The sequence below is a fragment of the Nelusetta ayraudi genome, unplaced genomic scaffold (assembly GCF_046127955.1).
Source record: "Nelusetta ayraudi isolate G7.1 ecotype Tasmania unplaced genomic scaffold, CSIRO-AGI_Nayr_v1 ptg000063l, whole genome shotgun sequence".
Classification (NCBI taxonomy): Eukaryota; Metazoa; Chordata; class Actinopteri; order Tetraodontiformes; family Monacanthidae; genus Nelusetta; species Nelusetta ayraudi.
This window is the reverse complement of record NW_027466113.1, coordinates 2,810,005-2,831,142: the sequence shown is the minus strand read 5'-3', so window position 1 is coordinate 2,831,142 and position 21,138 is coordinate 2,810,005. Positions and strand designations below refer to the sequence as shown.

At 40.3% G+C, this 21,138-nt stretch overlaps 1 protein-coding gene across 3 annotated transcripts in view; it reads right to left on the bottom strand.

Annotated features, from left to right (window-relative positions):
- Positions 1–21,138, bottom strand: part of grik2 (glutamate receptor, ionotropic, kainate 2) — a 136,438-nt gene that overhangs the window by 37,932 nt on the left and 77,368 nt on the right. For all 3 annotated transcript variants that reach the window (XM_076041018.1, XM_076041020.1, XM_076041019.1), the window contains 2 exons: positions 3,362–3,505; positions 1,700–1,807 (listed from right to left, as the gene is read on the bottom strand). In XM_076041018.1, coding sequence (XP_075897133.1) covers positions 1,700–1,807; positions 3,362–3,505 — 252 coding nt within the window. The remainder of the gene's footprint in view (positions 1–1,699; positions 1,808–3,361; positions 3,506–21,138) is intronic.

The following is a 21,138-nucleotide window of genomic DNA, read 5'->3' as shown; positions in this document are numbered from 1 at the left end:
TTGGAAATCACATTTACTTATCCCATCTTAAAACTAATGCAGTGCTTAGTAGCTTTCTTTGTTATTGGTGCATGGAGTCGTCCTTGACAACAACAGTGACGAACTTGTCCTTCTCATGACCAATAAAAGAAGAGGAAATTGTGGGTTTATCCCATTCTTCAAGGCAGGGACAGAGAAAATGAGTTTCACCCTTACACAAGAACTCAAATGGTACCATTACCGGTTCCAGACGTACTTTTGGATGTCAGCAGGACAATTTGAGGACCTTTTGCGTATCATTAGGCAAGGAGGAAAAAAAGCAATATCAACTGAATAGTATCTGGCAGTTTGCCTGATGTAAATTGCAGATATATTATTCCTTGTATCTGTCAGTGGTGGGCCTTGCATTTCATGCTTCGTCCATCAATGATGTCATTCTTAGTTCTATTCGTCCTCAGGGAATAACATCAGAGGTGATCTGGGATCAGCGCTGGTCCCGAAGTTCATTCGGTGTGTCAGCAGGGCACAACAATGTGGACGAGGAGCGGCTGGAAAAGCGAAAGTATCAAACCCAAACGCTCCTCTTGTCATCACTCTGCTCTCCCTCAAGAAGCCTCAACACTGAGCCCCCCCCCCCCCCCCCCCCCCCCCCCCCCCGGCCTCCCTCCTTCTTGAGCCAAGTCCAACCCCCGATACTACCCCCCTCAGCATCACTCCAAGGGACCACAAACACTCAAACGCACCCCTCTCCCGCCCCGGCCACGCTCGGAGCTCCTCCGATAGCCCCGTGCGAGCACAGTGCGATAGGCTTTGTAATTGCAAATCAACTCTTTAATTCAGACTTCATGAGGCTGGAGGGCTTCTGGAGGTTTTTTTTTATTTTTTTTATTAATCGAGTAAATTATTCATGGAGGTGCCGCTGCACAGTGCACACAGAGGCAGAGGTCAGGAGCCAGTGAGAGGCCAGCGCCAGCGTCAGCGAGGGGCGAAGCTGCTGTGTGAAGTGTTTGCGTTTGAGAATATGACTTTGTATCTGCAATATTAGCCGCTTCTCTTCCCACTAATAATCTCATGAATCTTAAACGGATGGCAGAGGAGCAGCGGGGGAATCGATTCTCGGGAACAAAATAAAAAGTTGCAACACACCCGTCCGTGTGAGCAAACACAACGGTTGTGTCATGGATTGTTGGGAAGACTCTGACCAAATACTTTTTTTTGTTTACATTAATTAACAACTTAACATGTTATGCTGCCCAGCCCTTAAATCACCTGTGAATTAAAAAGCTGCACAACACGATACCCCCCTACATATTCAAATGTAGATATTATATGAGTAAATAGAGAAACACAACTCACTAATGCATTAACATTGGTGTCCACTGGGGGGTCCATTTCATTTTTATCTTTCTTATTTTGCTATCGTCATTGCTAGCTTAAACTAAGCTGTGACAAATATATAAATATATATTGAAAACCAATAAAGATTGTTAAAGACATATATTTTTTGTCATCAATGAAACAAATGCTATTCGGCTAGGTCTGCGACACACAATTTGATATTTCTATTGATTAATACCAATACAATAGAATAGTTAATACTATTCTTTCTTTTGCAGAATTACAGGACAAAGCGTCTGAAAGGGGCGAGTCCCTTTTGTAAATAATGTACTTGATCTATGTTCCCATTCAACCTGAACTTTCAGTAGGCAAATGCACAAACCTTATCGAGTCCCTCCTCCTTTAGACTGATGACGTCGAGGTCAAAATCTGTCCTCAAGCCATTGGTCCGGTTAAAAGTGATTCTACCAGTGAGGCCGTCCCAGTGGGCCTGGTGAGAAATATAAAGGGTTGGGGGGAGGAGGGGTAAAAAAAAAATAAAAAATCATCTCAGCAGGCACAGATTACTATTACGCACAATGATTCCTCAATCGCGCAATCCTTGTTTCTGGCACTGTAATTTGCACTCGTATCCAGGTGTCGGCACTCACAGTGACAACAGCAGGGTGTGAATGACCCAACACTGTTACTGCTCTTCAGGGCTGCGATTGGATACAATGTAGCATGAAATCGGGTGCGAAGTAGAAAATACTTTTTTCCTCCGCACACAAATCATCACAATGCAATACTGAAGGGAAACAAGGGACAAAGATTCCATCTTTCATTAGATTGAGTGGCAATTACAGATGTAGGAGTTTGGCACGCAGAATAGAGATGACTCCTAAAAAAATAATAATCTTGATACGACTGAAACTACGTACAAAAGAAATTCAATTACTAAAAGAATACAAATGTATGTGCATATAGTTTTTCTTTCCCAAAAAGGTAATTTAATAAATCCAGTTTATGTTATACAAATGCCTACAGTATTGATTGAAAAAGTGCACATCAACTGATTTTTGTTTTCACTCAAGAAAGTCATGATATAGTTTTCATTTACTGTATCTGACAATATTTTCAATTCAGATTTGCCATTTTGACTTTCTTTTCATAAATCCAAATGTGCATTACCTAAATCACAGATTAGATTAAGAATTTCCTCGTCATACCAGGTCAGATCAGAAATTGCCAAACTGTCATTAATAATACTATGCACGAGTCATTTAAGAGAAACCTACATGAGCTAGTGCCGATTGATTTAATTGAAATCCCTGTAAACATGTAGATCATTTTGAATCAAAGCCGTCATGTTTTCTTCAACACAAGGACAAAAAAAATCCCCCCGCCCCCAAACCCGGACACAATATATTGGAATTGAAAGAGGGAACGTGGGTTTGGAATGGAAAAGAGATTCAGATTGGCACAGTGTGAAACTATGGGCTTACTGTTCTCAAAAGAAAAAAAGAATTGGCCATACAGTTAAATTCTTTGGAGTCTATTTGCAAACAAGAGAGGAAACAGAGGGTTAGTGGGCCAAAATATAGGCTGCTTAAATCTGGTGTCTGTGCAGACCGAAAGCTGAGGATTAACAGTCCCAGTTTGGCAAAAGCTGCGAACGTTGGAGCAATTACCAATTATTTAGACGCCTTGGTGCTTGTGTGTGTGTGTGTGTGTGTGTGTGTGTGTGTGCGCGCGCTTTGTTTATTAAAAAAAAGAATCACAGTACAACCTTAAGATGGCCTTTCTCAACAAGGAAGCTGCACTTGGTATTGATATGTTCATGCACGTTTTTCTTTTCCTGATGTACAGTATATATCATTGTCTGACTGCATATATGTATATATGTATATATATATATATATGTGTGTATTTGTTTGTGTTTCTATTTCCTACTCATACTATCTGACCTTTAGCAACATTCTCCTTCTATCTGGGGTGTTGAGGGTGTTGAAGGTGTGAAGGTGCCTTGTCTCCATGCGAGGGAAAAGGGGAGGGAAGCACCAACCTCTTTGATGAGGGCCATGAAGCGGTTCCCAAAGCGCCAGGGCTTGTGTCGGTTGCACTGTAATGAGCTGACAGTGATCTGCTGAGACTGCTGCACAGCCACGGCCACCATGTGCACGGCATCGTACATGAGCGCGGCGTCCGTCTGCAAGCCAGTGAGCAGGGGAGAAGAGAAGAAGCTGGCGTTAATGTGGACAGCAGAACGTGGCACATCACCGCGCACCGGCAGGACGGATCAGCTCACGGCCCAGGGCGCAGAGATGAAGGACTGTCGGGCTGCGGCCAAAACCAAAGACTGCCTGCCATCAAAATTCAGGCGTGTGCACCAGCTGATCTGCATCTTTTTCTAATTTTCACACAATTGCTATGAATATCTAATGACTGCTTCATCAACATATTATGCACTGATAAAAGACTGCTCACTGTGGCAATAGTAATTACATTCTGCAGTGGGCGTGGGAGGGGCTGGGGGGGAGAAAAAAAGATAATATGGGAATTATGAGGACAAATCTGGAATGTGCAATAATCATACAATACAGGCTGGTTCGACCCATTTTAATAAGAATGTGATAACGATAAGAGACAACTGAGAATACATTTATAATATATTAATGTATGGAGAGAAAGAGGAAAAAAAAGTCTCCCTATGTCAAGCAAACTTTTCAATATACATATATATGACACACACACACATACACACACACACATATATATATAAAATATGGGATAGTACACATATTATAATAAATACAGTCAGAAGATGTTTAGAACTGGAACAGCAGCAGATGAAAACAATCTGGCTGCTTCAGTATGTTTAAAAGAAACGTAGTTCCCTGCCATTTTATTTGCATAGATGCCGTCAGAAGGTCATAATATCACTCACGCCCTCGGTTAAAGTATTCAACAAACTAAAATGAAACATTGATATATCAACTCACTGCGCTGTTTAACTGCTACGTGATCAATGCTGGTGCACTCGAATTTATGTAGCCATAAGTAGGCCCTCAAAACGTGTGCTAACGAGATAGTGAATGTTCTCACCTCCATTTTTAACTTCTCCCGCAGCGATACCAAGCATTGTTCCTGTGTGTTTCCATCGTCCCTCTTCCCTAGAAGAAGAGTCCCCCCATATGCCTGAATGACTACAGGCCAAAAGGCCTCCCTCAATCACGTGGTGTTGGCTCACATTCGGCGAAGTTTACCGGGCACACCTTAGACCCCCGGGCTGTACACCTGCTGGTCCACCTCAGATACTTTCGCTGCTGCTCTACATTGTTCCCACATATCTCCTGAAAAACAAACTCGTTTCGAAACTCCATTCGAACGTTCTTCGTAGACTACAGCTCTGCCTTCAATGGTCATTGGTCATTCCGAACAAACTCACCCACGAAACATTAACACTTGGTCTGTACTCCACCCTCTCTAACTGGCTCCCAGACTTCGGGACTGGTAGACCTCGGTCTCTTTTGGCGACAGTCTCTTCAGCCACCATCATCACAGACACTGGCACCCCACAAGGGTGCGTCCACAGCCTCTACGACCCGTTCACCCACGACTGTGTTGCCTCCCACAAAGACAACAACATCATTAAGTTTGCAGATGACACAGTAATAATCAGATGCATTACTGGAAGGGATGAATTGGCCTCCAGAAGGGAAGTGGTCAATTTGGTGTCACGACAGTGATGAGAACAACCTCACCCTCAACACAGACTAAACAAAGGATGTGATAGACCAGTGGTTCTCAGGACCCACATTTTTTCACTTATCATGAAGTCACAATCCAAAATTTATTCCACATAAAAAAAAAATGCTAACCGACTTGTCTAGTCATTAAATTATTGAAATTATGAAATTGAATTGTGTGCTCTGTAACATAAATGCCCCAAATTTTCTCTCTCTCTCTCTTCCCCTTGAATATATTCATATATACATATATATATATATATACATATATATATATATATATATATATATATATATATATATATATATATATATATATATATATTTATATACATATATATATATATATATATATATATATATATATATATATGTATATATGTATATATATATATATACATATACATATATATACATACATACATATATATACATATATACATATATATATATATATATATATATATATATATATATATATATATATATATATATACATATATATATATAATTTTTTTTTTTACAGCTGCACTGTTGAGAACATTCAAGAGCAGCTGAATCACCGTCTGTTACAACGGAGGCACAACTGCAGTGGAGTGCAAACGCCAGCAGAGAGTGGTGAAGACTGCTGCACATAGCTTCACTGCAGAGTCCGCAGGAGAACTGCCTACATCCTCGAGGACCAGGACCCCACCCATCCCCAGCACAACCTGTTCACCAGCGTGTGAAATACCTGTCAATTTGGGGGGGTTCCTATCCTCCTGATTCTTACTCAATACCAATCTAAATTTCCTTAACATGTAGCAGACTTATAATAACCTTACAATACTGTGTGCAATATCTGTAATAATGTGTAATATTATGCCACAGTTGCATCAATGGTGATGCATTCACTTCTGACGCAATCTCAGAGGTGTGACTTTTACTCTGATACCAATTGCGGTGCTTTTTACTTGGAGCGTGCCAATTTTTCGAGACGAGGCCTTGAAAAGGGGCGTCAGAAAAAGAGGTGGAGGAAAGCATTGTCCTGCTAAGTCACGTTTCTCATCAGAGGCCTGATTGAGATTCTTGCTTGAAATGCCGGAAACATTGGCTGGAAACGTTCTAGTGGATACTGAACATCTTTGAGTGCAAGCGCATGCATAAGAAATGGACATATTCAGGTAACACTTGGAGTCACTCTCACTCACAAAGCCTGCCGTGTTGAAATTCCAACTGGCTTCAAGTGTTTGCCGGCGGGAGCGTAAGGTATTCATAGGCCCTTTGAGAAGAGGGTGTCGGGGAAGTGGGGGATTTGTTCTTGTGTGCGCATGACTGGCAGGGGGACAAAAATAATTGACAGGTCTAGGTATACCAATGAGCTGTACCATTATACAAGTAAAAAGGTACAGCAATCATGATGGGATGGGAAAAAATTGTGAACAGTTACCCTAAGATGACAATAGTATAAAACAAAATCTCTCTAATTTTATATCAAATATCACACAAAAGATACAGTGAGCAGGAGTGGTTCGGTGTGGGTTCATTTCTAAAACAGATTGTGTCCACATTTATCAATGCAAAAATAGATTTCTACGAACAATATTTTAATAGTTCTTTTTTCAATGAATAAACTTAAAAACGAGCGTCGCGTTCCGCGTGAAGATGATCCACTGGCTGACTCCTGGCAGCCGCAGGTTTGTGTGCCTCTTTGTCTGCCTGCGGCGCAAAACTCACAAGTGGCTGTCGGGCAGAATTAGAAGCACTTCACTCAATAAACATCTCATTAAAAATCAATTACGTCGCTCTGGAATAAAAATTAAAGGTAAATGCTCTAAAAAAGCTACTTTTCCCTCGTGTCTGCCAATGGGAGTGTGACGCTGATTATTTTTCCACATCTTAGTCCCCCCTCCCACTTTCTGTGCACCTCCCCCTTGTGCTCATCTGATGGAGACACTGGGAGAGATTTATTAAATCTCCCCCAGCTTGGATTGATTTCAACAGTTTTATGAATTGTTCAAACGCTCGGCTTTGACTTGGGGGGCTGCAGCAAGCCCCCCCCACCCACCTCTTCCCCCGCCCTCCTCTCATCAACATTTCCATGGAAACAAAGTGGAAGGAAATAGATTTCATCTCACCATACATAGGCTGGAGTGAATTGAGGGGGCGGGGGTTCAGGCTGAAACCAATTCTTTGTAAAAGGAGTCTTGAGAAGGTATGGAAGCACATTAGATGCTGCCACACTGGAAATTAAAAAGGGCTCAGTATCATGTAGTTCCGTGAAAAGTTTCACGTTTTATGGGATAATTTTTTCACGTTTTTACATGAAAACTATCACGTTATTTCGTGAAAGTTTCATGTTTTTTCAGGTCGATACCGACACCAGTATCGGCACCGATACCAGGGTTGAGTACTCTATTTGTACTTGTAAAATAAATGCCGATACCACGACACCAGAACCAGTTGTATATGCATGTATATGACAGTTTTATTTGGTAAATTTGTGTTTGTACTGCAGTGAAACTAGTGACAGTCACCCCGTGTTCTAGCAAAACATGCTGAGAAATGTTGTTGAAATGACAGAAAGTTCTCTGTATCAGTATCGGTGAGTACTGAAATGCAAGAACTCGCACTCTACTCATTCTGTCAAGTGTTATCGCTGCATCCCTAATCAGTGTAAAATTTTGCTTAAAATCCGACCACAGTGATGAAGTTATTCTTAGAGAGTCTTTCCGAAAAATGGGACACACGTCTAATTAGCGGACTTCCAAAGTAACAGCTAGTCATAGTACAAAAAAAAGTCAAGAATGAGGAAAGTGGTGAGAAGACATTTTTTTTTTTTTTTTTTTTTGTTAAGGCAGATTGCTGCAGTGGTGAAGGGTAGCCGCAGCTCTACCGGTCACGCATAAAGCCTTGGTCACGGCGCTCTGGCTCTTTTGATTGAAACATAAACACCTTGAGAGAGAAGTGGACTCCTGGGAACAAGAGGCTGGGAAGGAAGGTATTGGAGAAGTTGGGGTGTGTGTGTGGTGGGGGTGGCGAAGGAGATTTAATACTCGACCAAGTGCCCAAAGCAGCTCAGTGGCCGCCGGCCCCCACCCCACACACACACTCACACACTCACTGATCTGTGGCTACTTTGGCTCTGGCCTGGGTGCCTCTTGAAGGGATTAAAAATTGAGCGTATTTTGTGCTCTTATGGAATCTCTCAAAGGTCCTTAGTCATGACTAGGTCACTCCCTGCCATCAGCTATTCTTGCTTTTCTCAGCACCACACACACACACACACACGTGCGCACACAACTGCACTCATGAATTCTTTAATCTCGAGCATATTCAGCATATTCCACGGAGTCAAGCAGATGGCAACGCTAAACAGCAGTCGTTCATAGACAGAGTGTGTCTTTTCAATGAAAATCCTTCGAAATTTCCTCCAGTGACATCCATCGCATGGGTAGAAAGACGGATCCGGATTTGTATTCAGCACCAGGGTCTGGACAGCTCCCGGGTGTAAAACGGCCCCAAATACTTGTCAGGATACTGGTCAATTTGCAGCAAGATCATCTCATTATCTCAATATACATCTATATTTTTAATGCCATCTTTTATTTAATTTGTTCATAGGAAAGTGCAGCTGCTTTAATCAAGAAATTAATCAAAGAGCTCATAAAAAAATAATAGATCTGGTGGTTCACAAGCAAAAGTGGTCGAAATCAGCAGTTACACCCTTACAGAAAAAGTGAAACAGTAATACGACAGCAAATACCTTAGTATTGTTTTCTAAGAAATACAACTCTGTGTTCTCTGAGCTCTGTTTTAACACATTTGCGCGTGTCCCCGCTCTCTTTTTGCACATGAGCCCCTGGTTTCAAAGCGGATGCTCTACCAACAAGCCATGAGTATGTTTTCAATTTAAGATGTTTAAGATTAATTTATGCATGATAATTATCTATTTATTATTTCTGCTGGATGTTTCTCATCTGTTTTATATTACTTGCTTAATTCATTTCTTCTTCCAGGCTCAACACCAGCATGAAGCAACACAGGGACTTTTCTTTCTTACCGACAGTATCAGCGCTGTCATTTAAAAGCAACAGTCATGGCGAGAGTGCGGGATGGAGAGCAGAAAGAGCGTGTCACTTATTTTCTCCATTAGCTTTATTAGTGCAGGAGGATGAGGCCGATTAAGACTGCTGGGGTTGGATGATGATGCTATTTGGCAGGGTTATCTGTTATTTCAGGCCTGGCCATTTTGGTGCCTACATTTGGACTGGGATATAATACGATGTGATGCCCAGAACCCCTCGGGGACCTAGCCGCTGTTGCTACCAGTCTTCCTGATTAAAATCTGCTCTCACTAGCCAGCCGGAGTGTGGATGCCCTCGCGCTCCTCTTTCATTTGCATCCAGCACCGTAATGCTTTCACTTCCCATCCCACATGGTGGTTTCAATGTGATGCAGAGGAGTTAAACAGGCAATTCAGACCAGACACTTTGCAGCGCTCCCACCTGTCTGCACACCATCAACGTTATGAAAGGGAACAAATAAGACAGTCAAAGTAGAGCTGACAGATGCATCTGCCATTAGCTCAAAAAATGCCCATAATTGTCTGTTGTCAAAAGAAATCTAATCTTTCCAGTCAGGACTTCTGTTTGCTGCATTCACTTGGTGTTTCATATTTTGCACTTAGTGTCAAAAATACTTTCCGATTTGCAAATGGGTTTTACGTAATGGTTCTTTGCTTCAGCTGATGGGCTGTCATGTAGCTTTGTACACAGACTCCAGTCTTTGCATACAGAAGTCAGTCATGTATTTATCCTAAACACGTGCAGTCATTTTGTTCTAAATTGTCTTCAAAGGTCCAGTGTGCAATATTTGCGTTGATTTAGAATTTTTATTTCAGTAAAAGCTTAAAGCTTAATATACTACCCATAAATACATTAATAAACATGCATGTATAATTGCAGTACGATAAAAGTAATTTTTTCTATCCTTAGAATGCGTATGTATGTGTATATATATATGTATATATATACATATATATATTATATATGTGTGTGTGTATATGTATGTATATGTAATGTCCTTCTGATGGCTCAATGTCAGTCCCTTTAAGGATATACTGGCCACAGACATTAGGGCAACAGACGATGATGGTGGAGTATTTAAAGTAGTGGTTTTCAACTTGTGGAGTCTCAGGACGCAAATTTATTTGACAGCACTCAAATTCATTCCACTAAAATAAAAATGCCATCCCACTGTAAACTTCGCACAAACCAGTCAAATCAGTTAGATTTTATGTTGAAAAAGGGGAATGGACAAAATACTTTAATCTTGTACCACACAAAAAAGATCTACTGAGAGCACATTTAGAATCAAAATAAAACCCAAATAGAAGCCTGTGAATCAGAACAGCGTATGGAAAAGTCTTATCTGTTATTGATTGTGTCTTTTCTATCATAACGGAGAGACTGATACGAATCTTTTGGTGCCACTGTTATATGAATAAGCCTGTAAAATGAAAAAAATAAATACATAAAATAATCAATGTGACCCCTACCTTGGCAGCACTTCCATCCAAGTGAACTATCTATGTTTTATTTATTTATTCAAATTGAATAAGAGATAACACATTTTCCACCTGAACTGTGTCACGGAGTCAAGGATAAGTCCATCACAGCTTTTCCACTACACCTCGTCAGTCAGCGTGGCTCAGGTAGCTGAGACGAATTCTGGGATCAGCACAGGCAAGAAGCACAGGTGGGTGTTGAGCTACGCAGGGATCTCCCTCAGGAGTCTCTCCAGATAATGAGACAAGACTAATGCCACTAATTGCTGCTTTAATTAATGTTGTTTGCTCATCGGGAAACTTCATACATTATGGACTAGAGCAGGGTTCTCACTGTGGCCACTTAAACTAGTTACTTTTTATCAGCAGATATAATGCTACCACAAAAAAGAGAGAAAAAAAACTCTCTTTAATATGTGTTCAAGCTCGAGGGCAATGGCAAGAGGTTCTAAATGTGCAGTTCAGTGGCTGTAATGGATCAGACGCTCATCTCTGAATGTAGGATGATGCTCCGTGCCTCACGGGAGTTCAACACACAGCATCTCAGAGTTCAGTCAGCTCAGAATGCCTTTTTTGATGAGAGAGGTCAGAGAAGAATGGCGAGATAGCTCAGCGGGATGTGCAGCAGCTGCCCGCAAGCTGGCTTCTATTGTTTGGACCATGAATCAACTTAGCAGATGATACCAAAAACTGGATAAATGAACCCCAGTGTTTGTGTGTGTGTGTTTTTTGCTGAGTTAAAACATGACTGAAATCATGTTCCACTTGTTTCTTTTTAATGAACTATTTAAAATCTGACCTGTCTACTTCTTAGAGAGGGAAAATGCATTATTTTTTTATGCGGGTATATTGTCTTTCACGAGTCACAGCTTCAATACACATTCAATGTGCATGGAAAACAAATACAATCTTTATGAAGTAAAAGCAGATAGATCTGCAGAAGACAGGGGGAAAAGTTCCTTCCAGACTTTTTTTTGCAGCTCTGGTAGCATCCCATAATTTAGATTTTATGCTGTTTCCATTTACAGAAACAATTCTTTTCTCCAATGGCAGCCACTCTCACCGTTTTTTCCCTGATCAATTGCTCAATTTATTGAGCGCTTTGTTGAGTTAACAGAAGGTACAAAACAAAACAAAAAAAAATTGTAAGATGAAATGCTGAGTCAAAAATGGGAGAACTTACAGTACTAAATGGGTAAGAGTGGCAGCTCCTCACCATTTATGCTGTAAAACTACAACAATGATGTGCCTCAATAAGAGAGGAAATTGACTGTGTGAAACCAAATCATTACCGTGGCTGGCTTTCCTTTGTAATGACAATATGTGTCTCTCCACATCCCATCAGCGTACATGCCCCTAAATGATGCCAGGAAATGAGTCCTGAAGCTGACTGCGGGCTGCCAATAAGAGTGATAGGGATAACAGTGAGTGTCGCTTCAAGCCATTAACACACAGCAGAGGCGGGTTTGGGCATTGTATCGAGATAGTCAACAGGAGTTGAAACACAAAAGCGAGCGCTCATGGGATTAAAAGCCTCATACTTCATTGTCTGGGTCCGGGTCAAGAGCCCAGTGTCCTTAACAGGGAATCAAACCCAAACCACCCTCTGACCCACCACTTCCACTAGCTTGTCCTAGGTCTGCCCTGGGGCCTCCTTCTGATTGGGCATGCCTGGAACATCACCCAGAGAGGCGTTCAGGAGGCATCCTAGCCAGATGCCTGAGCCACCTCAGCTGGTCATCCTCTCAGATATTACCTGCTGATCCTAAGTCAACAGAATGGCAATGCCCGCCCATGAATGCTCATTTTCACATCCACCGTGTAATTCCATGTGGAGGAAATAGCCCTAAATGGAAACAAAATCCACAGTCGCAATGTCCAGTAAATTTAAAATACAACACAATGGTAAATGGACTGCACTTACATACAGTTTTCAAGCACCTTCCCGGCACCCCAAAGCGTTTTACTAGATCTCTCATTCACCCTTTGACGCACGCATTCATACACCAATGGGTTGCTCCCAATGGGCCTTGCATAGTTGCAGCCATGTAAGGCCCATTGGGAGCAATTTAGGGTTCAGTGTCTTGCCCAAGGATGCTTTGACATGTCGACAGTTGGAGACAGGATTCGAACCGCTCTACCAATTAAGCCACAGCATACACTGCACTATTAAAAAAACAACTGTTAGATGTTATTTATAAATATAATAATCATGTTTGCCGGCAACACAATTTTACATTTGGATAGTTTAGGCACTTAATGTGTCCATAATAAAATAGAAATGCCAATGTCATCTTCACAACAAATTGAATAAACTCAACAAACCATGAAGAACATACACAATGTCAATACACAGACGCATTTACACCTCAGGTGATGTCACATGTGTTGTCATTGTTTCATCCCTTGAAGTTGGAAAAATTTAACCTTGCTCAGTCAACACCCCAATTTCTTTCATTTACATCGCAGTTGTCACGTTTTAACCATTAAAGAATCAATGTGTGTTGAATGAGGTAGTGCTGAATTTAATAAATACCTAACTTGATAATTGTAATTGCTGTGGTAACACTTTCGACGAAGGTGTAATGCAATGTACAGAATATATAGTATAGTACATTCAAACATATAAAAAAGACGAATTGTGAATATGCTATGTTATAAACTCATTAATTCTTATACCCATGGCAATAATAACACGTTTTTTATTATAGAAATTTAGCATTCATTATCTCCTACAATTGAGGTTAAAAAAAAATACATTATAAATGTATTACCACTACTAATTCTTAGTTTACCTTGCTATAAGTTGACATATGTGACTGTCAACAGTCTGTTCATGTTTTATAAAGCATTACGAATGCATTATAATGTCTTATGCACGTGCTCAATGTGTTGGGATGTGATCACAACAAACGACAAGCTGTGAGAAAAGGCAGGGGAGACGATCAGGCACCTATATCACCAATAACATCCATCCATGCCTAATTACTGCTCATCAACCACACAGAGAGACAAACCACCGTTGGCACTCTCACTCACACTCATGGAGAATTTGAAGTTGCCAATCAGCAAAATATGCTCTGTTTTTGCATTGTGGGGAGGGGTACCTGCTGAGAAGAAACGCAGACAGACGCAGAAAATGAGAAGATACAACTCCACGCAGAGGACTTTTAAAGACTCAAAGTAACTGAGGAGGCAGGAAAGCTGGAACAGCTATGCAAGAATTGGTTAGGCCAAATGGTGTTCACACGCTGTACATTTTGCACCTTTTCCGCAGTGGGTATGCTATAATGAGTATTTCACCCAAAGTAAGATAGAATATAAAAAAAGTACATGAAAAAAGTGGTGCATCAGTGTTATTCAAAGTAATTATATTATACGCATGTCGTTAAAAGATGTAGGTTATACCCACCAATGTTCTCAATATTCTCAATACAGAGGTTTTAATTGTATGTCGTTTCTTATTTTTATTTCTGTAGCTTACACTTGGAAGTCTAGTGGACAGGTTTGGAAAACTGTGCTTTTTGAATCGTCTGCAGGCACGCGAAAAAGAAAAAGAATTGTGTCCTGGTGATCTTTCTTTCCTTGGATCAAATTTCATGCGTGGACCTTTTACAAATAAAATAGAAATTCTAAATTAGGCAAATGTTTGCGTCAGTGGATATAGGGATGTGCGACTGCAAGATCCAGTGGAAATCCGAACACATCCGGTTTTCCACGCGCAGTCCTTGAAATGGTGATTTATCGAGGAGGCGTAGCCATGGGGGTGACACTGACTCGGGCCTCGCCTTCAATGTCAGCGCGGCACTTCATCAAGGCGAGCCTTTCTTTCAGTGTCAAAGCCACATTTCATCACACGAACCCACATCTACTTCCAGCCGCACGTAATTAAAGAGGCTTTTAATTAGAACTCGGCTGAATGATTGCGTGTTGTCCATCATGAATGCATTGCGGGCGGCCCTGCGTGAGCGGCGCGGGGACTCAATGAACTTGTGTGATGAAGCTTAAAGAAACGGATGAGCTTTCATGCATCGAGGGGCAAGGTACGATGAGCGTGGAATCGTTTGAGGAAGCCGTTTCTGAAATGGTTTCGCAACAACTGCTTGATTTACAAGTAGTGTCTGCATCCAATGTACCCAGTAAACAATACTCCTCCCTGTGAAACAATGCAGAAGTGTATATATATGTATATGTATATATATATCTGTGTGTGTATATAATGTGAATGTTCCCCCATCCCACAACGGGAAGTCAGTGGCAGCGTCATACCACCTGATTACCTGTATTGCTCTCTTTTGCAATCACATCTGCTCACAGAACCATAACGTGCACCTTCATCCTCAGAGGAGAAAGTTGATTAAAAAATTTAACGTCAGTTAAACATGTCCCGAAAGCAGTGTGCGAAATATCTGTCAATATTCGTGGTGGTGGTGGGAGGCGGGGGGAGGGCGAGACCCTACTGATGGTTACTCAATACCAATCATCTAAATTTCCTTAAAATGCAGGAGGCCTATAATAAGTTTACAAAATTTTATTGATGCAAGCCATTACAGTGTACATAACCACACACACACACACACACACACACACACACAAGCTCTGCTTGGCCATAAAATATGTAACTAATGCAAAAAAAAAAAAAAGTCTTAGATCAGTGCAATTTCACTCCAATTCACTGGGGGTTACTATATGATAGTTTAGCATAAAAAAGAGTGATAAAATGCAAAATTGCAACATGAACATGAAAATATCAAATGAAAAAAAAAAAAAAAAAAGTCAGAAAAAGTTTTACTGCCAGAACAGGCCACGACTGCTGCTGCTGCTGCTGCTTCTGCGTCTAACTGCAGACACATGGAAAAGGTGTCCAACCGTCTCCCTGCCGTCTCCCAGTCTGACTCACCACATCCGTCCTTATCGCTTCCTCTCTAATCCCAGACACTCCCGCAGCTGCTTTGCTGTTTTGGGGATTTCCCTAACTTGGATGATAAAAATATCTATCTAATGAGATGAGCGGAAAAGGCTTCACGCCATATGTCGCCAATATGATTAGAGCTTCTGATATGATCAAGTATTATAACATAATTACCAGCAGCTATGTTTTTTTTTTTGTTTAAGCAATTTTCAGCCGTTACAATGATAAAATTAGTGCTTTTTTCCTGTAGCATCTCGCAAGTCTCCTAATTACCCATTTTAGATACATTTCATTTTAAAATTATTTCATATATATATATATATATATATATATATATATATATATATATATATATATATATATACATATATATTATATTAATTAATTACAAAGGCCATAGTTAATTAGTCCAACCACTCATAAGTCCAACTGCTAATACACACACGTATGTGTGTGTATGTTCTCATCAAGAAGTTCTAATTATTACATTTTGTTCTAATCAATAATTCTAATCAAGTGAATTTTAAGCAAACTTGAAAATTCACTTTTCAAATAAAAAATGGATGCACATTAATGTGGCTCTGAGCTTCTGACAGGTCGATTATTCTATTTTGTCAAGTCTTCAGAGTTTCTAGTAATATTGCAGGATACTTCTGATCTTGTCGTCGGTCTAAGTGGATAATCAAAACCTGTTTTAACATGCTATGCAAGTTGGATGCTTCGAATAAGAACAGTTTTGTGTGAACCTTTTCCAGTAACATTGAAAAAAACACCCCCACTTTGCTGTCTAGCTGTATATATATATATGTATATATATATATATATATATATATTAAATGAAAAAATAAAGCCATCTGTTGACAGCACCTCCCATTGAGTCCATTGTGGTCCATTACTGCAGCTATTGAGAGGCGTGGGTGGTAAATTGTTGCTTTTTTTTTTTTTGGGACTCCATCCACCTGGCCCTCAACTCTATTTCAACACCCCCATCAGCATCCTGCGCACTGCCTAATAACATCACAGAGGCCTTTATGGTGTAGATATTGAGGTGTACAGTAGGTGAACAAGGGGAGGATCTGACTCTCTGTGTGTGTGTGTGAGAGAGAGAGAGAGAGAGGGAGAGAGAGAGAGAGAGAGAGATAGTGATGGTGAATGGTTTGAGGGTCGTTATTGTGAAACAACGTGGTTTTAGTGCCAGGCAGAACTCAGGGTAACGGGGAACTCAATGGAGTGTTAAATAGAAAATCATCTGTTTTCAGCCACAGATTTAATGTCACTGTTACCCCCATTGTGCTGCAACTCTGCCATTTCATTTGCTGCTGCTGCTGCCTTCCTGCCCTGCATCTGCTCCGTGCCTTCCTCTGCACCAACTCTGCCTCAAACCAAAAAAATAAATAAAAAAATCTCACACTTTCCTCCCGTTGGTTTCTTCTGAGGCCTGTCCAGACATTTTATCTGCTTCTCTCGGGTTATATTATTCAGTGTGTTACACGGTTATGCCATGTGTTAACAGTAGAGCATTACTGCATTAAGATGATAGAAGTGTAATTTGCGTTGAGTTATTTTCATCATTCCAGAAGAACTCAGTCTGGAAATTGATGTTTCTTGCTTTAGACAGCTAACCTGGCCTCACCTAGCTATATATAAAATTCCATCTGATTTCACGGTTTCATTTTGTTAAAAAAGGGCAAAATAAAAAGAGCAAGGTATATTCACACAAGTTGCAAACACAGATTAATCCACCACTTAAAATGGTTCCCCGCTACGATTCACAATCCTTTAATAACTTCAACTGGTACAGTTATAATTATCTCTCAGTGATTCATGATTACTCCAAGTCTTGTAAATTCTCATTACTATCTGCTATGACAGAATTAATTGTTGAACATGGGGCCTGAGTAGGTCCCAGCTGAGATTTTATTGCTAATAGTATGTAATCAAAGCACAAGTGACAATTGTGAGGAAAAAAAACTGTCAATCTTCAATTACAACTCAATTCAATTACAATCTTCAAAACATGCTGATACTGGTAATAGACACAGCTGGAGTTGCACAGCGTCCTAGATTTTTTAAATTTTTTTTATTACTTGTTATAGGGGGTTCAGTGTCATGTTTGTTTGTGAAAGTTTTACTTATCTACATGATAATTTTCATGTTTTTAAGTGAAACTATTGCGTTATTTGGTGATTGTTTCACTTAAAAACGTCAAACTTTCAGCAAATAACGCAATAGTTTCATGTTAAAATGGGAAGCATTCACGTTTTTACTTCTCAAAATCCTCCTCAAAGTATGCATTCTAATATCAATGTCATTGACAGTGCTCAATAAGTTCAGGATCTCACCATGTCTCACCAAGTAAATTTTAATCAAATTGTGCAAACCGGCTACAGTGCCTTGCTTATGTGTAAAATTGTTGTAAAATAATTTTTTTTTAGACTATTATTGACAAAAGGGAAAAGCAACACAAGGTTTGCACCTGGCAGAAGAATGAACAGGTGATGTTACCAACTTTTGATACAAAAAAGCTATAAAGTACCATCCATCCATCCATTCTCAATCCCTGCTGCTTCCTAAACTCAGGGTCACGGTGGTCTGCTGGAGCCTCTCCCAGCTGTCATAGGGCGAAGGCAGGGTGACACCCTGGACAATTCGCCAGTTCATCACAGGGCCACATAGCGACAAACAACCATTTGCACTCACATACACACCTACAGACAATTTAGCGTTTCCAATTCACCTCACAAACATGTTTTTGGACTGTGGAAGCCGGAGAACCCAGAGAGACCTTCTTACTGTGAGGTGGCAGCGCCATTTCCATACATGAAATATTTACATTGGTATCAAACAATCAGCCGGACCGCAAGGTTACTTGTTACATCCACATAAGCAAATATACATAGCATATACTGGTCGTGTGCCAATAATGATCTCGTTGAAAAGAGAAACATAAAAAATGCAATAAAAAAAGAGCTGTCTGTCTTCGCTGCCGAGGTTCAGGGGCAAAAAAAAAAACCAACAACAAAAAACTCTCTGACAACATTTCTTGCCCTTCACATAATTCAATACATGTCAGTATCATTCACACTTCATATTTTCTCTGCAAAGAGGAGCGAGTCGGCTCTGACTGCGCCTGAAATATGGCCTCATCTTCGTAGGCGGCGTTTGCATCTCTAACTGCGTGTGGAAGTCAGTGCAAAGTGTGTCGAGCAGCTCTGAGAATGCCAAGGAAAAGACGTGTGAAATATTTAAGGATTTGAACTGTGGCACTTATGAATGCAAGTAGCCCATGAAAGTGAAGTGTAAAATTACATACAAACCATTTCTATGTTAAAACAAACCACCCCACATTAGCATGCTGTCGGCTCTGCCGTATAAGTACAACAATTAAACACCATGATTTTATGAAAAGTGTTAAAGGTGCAGTGTGTAATATTTGGCCTGATTTATGATATCTATATTGGTAAAAGCTTAATATATTGCCCATAAACACATTAATAAAAGTGTATACTCACAGTACAATAAAAGTACTGTGTCCTTTTATAGTCCTTATACAAAAATATATATATATGTATATAAGAATATACATATATCAAGGGTCTTGCTCCCAGTTTAGCTGCCATCTTGCACCGCCATGTTTCTAAGGAAGCCTGGTGCGGACAATCCAGCGAACCAAATCAAATCAAACCAACGAAGAAGAAGGTGGACGAGGTTTCCAGGTTTGCGTGCGAAGGCCAGTGTAGCTTATTGGCAAGCTTGGGAGAGGGAGGTTGAGAGGGGGAGTGCTGAAATCTACAACGTAACCACTTGATGTTGCCGTTTCCCTGTAGGGACATCCTACAAAATAAAAAAGGATCAAGTAGTTTCCCACAAGCAAAACACACTTAAAGTCACATCATGGAAAGAAACGACTGCATTCAGGGCTGTCAGGATACTGGAGCCTGTTTCAGAAGTCAGAAGTTGGATGAAGGCTAAATACACCTTAGACAAGTTGGCAGTTCATAGGAAAAAATGAAACAACTCCCCCCCCCCGAAAAGAAAATACCTGAAAGGCCTTGACACTTGTAATCATATTCAGTATCCAATTCAGCAATACACACTGTTTAGGTTATTGAGCTATCGGTCATGTATTGTTAATGAATGAAAATATGACGTTCAACAGCTACATTCAGTCAGTGTGGCTCTGTCATATTTTCATACTTATTTCTGCAGTGACACCCTCCTATTTCTCCGCTGCCGGTAAAGCATGCATTCTTTTTTCTTTCTTGTTTTTGCAAGAGGGTGGAAGATGAATGAGGAAATGTAATTAAATCTAAACACAAAAGATCAGCGATAGCAATATGACAATGCTGAGATAAACCTTCATGGTAATTGTTCATATTTAACCACAGCGGAGAGTGTGCAGAGGTTGCCATGAATACATTCGCAGCTAAGGGACTTGGTGAGTTTGTCACTATATTTTGATAAGGGCAGAGTGTTCAACCAATCAATTTGGTAGTTTCAGATATCTTTATCTTGTCTTATCTATGTCTTCATATTAAAAACCCAACTGCAATATTTGGTCCACACAGGGATTTTTAAACACTATCCAAGAAGCTTATATGCCAGAACAAACCCACTGTGCACTTGGAAAAATGACTCGCAGTCAGCCGTCACCTGACTGGAGTCTGTATCATTAGGAATATTTTTGTTAGTGTCCAATTGTTTTGTTTTAACTAAATGAATGAACAAAAAATTTAAATGAAAAAAAACCCCACAAAACACATTCAATTCTGTGGCAGCTCTGTGGCTGGTTATGATACGCTTAAAGAGTCAGAATTACAAGACAAGGCCAAGTGTTACAGCCTTTTACGAAGAGCTAGTTATTATTTTACATTCATTTCTAGAAATGAAGATTAAAACTTGATGTTCGATTAAATACGTGAAAAAAAGTCACTGTTTGAGTTTCATCGCATTGCCTCGAAGTCTAGCCTGGTTTCTACATCAAACATTTGATCGGACCACTCTCTCAATTCCCTTGAGCAAACTAATCACGGTGAATAAACTTCTAGGGATTCAGTGTCAAACTCAGTCCACAATAGAGAACTACGTCCACATACATACTGTGTATTCAACAACAGCCCTTAGAAAAAAAAGAAAAGAAAGAAAAAGTCTGAGGCTCCTTTTCACATCACATCTGGTTTGAATTTCTCTAATTCACTGTGCATTATGTTGGGTCTCAATTGTGAGAGTAGTGAAAACAAGCAGACACACAGAAAAAAGTGCCTCAAGTGTTTCATTTTATCTGGCTTAAAACAACACAAAGAGGTTTTAAGTCTTTGAGCGAAGCTTTGCTAATTAAAAAAGATTCCTACTCTATCAGGCATACTAATGCCTCGGCCATGAATGGACCGCAGACGTGCACTGCCATATTGCTTAAGTGGCAAAATCCACCGTCCCGTGACTAAGACACACAGTCAGGAAGACTAATAGTCTTAACACTCAAGTGAATCTGATGAGTTTTTCACAGCGAGCAGATAATGAGCAGAGAAAGGGATCTGCTATAAGGAGCCTCCCGACACTACTTTGTACATGCACAAACTTTACCAGGATGGCTTTGGGCTCAATGTGGCTTCATACAGGAAATTGGATTACAC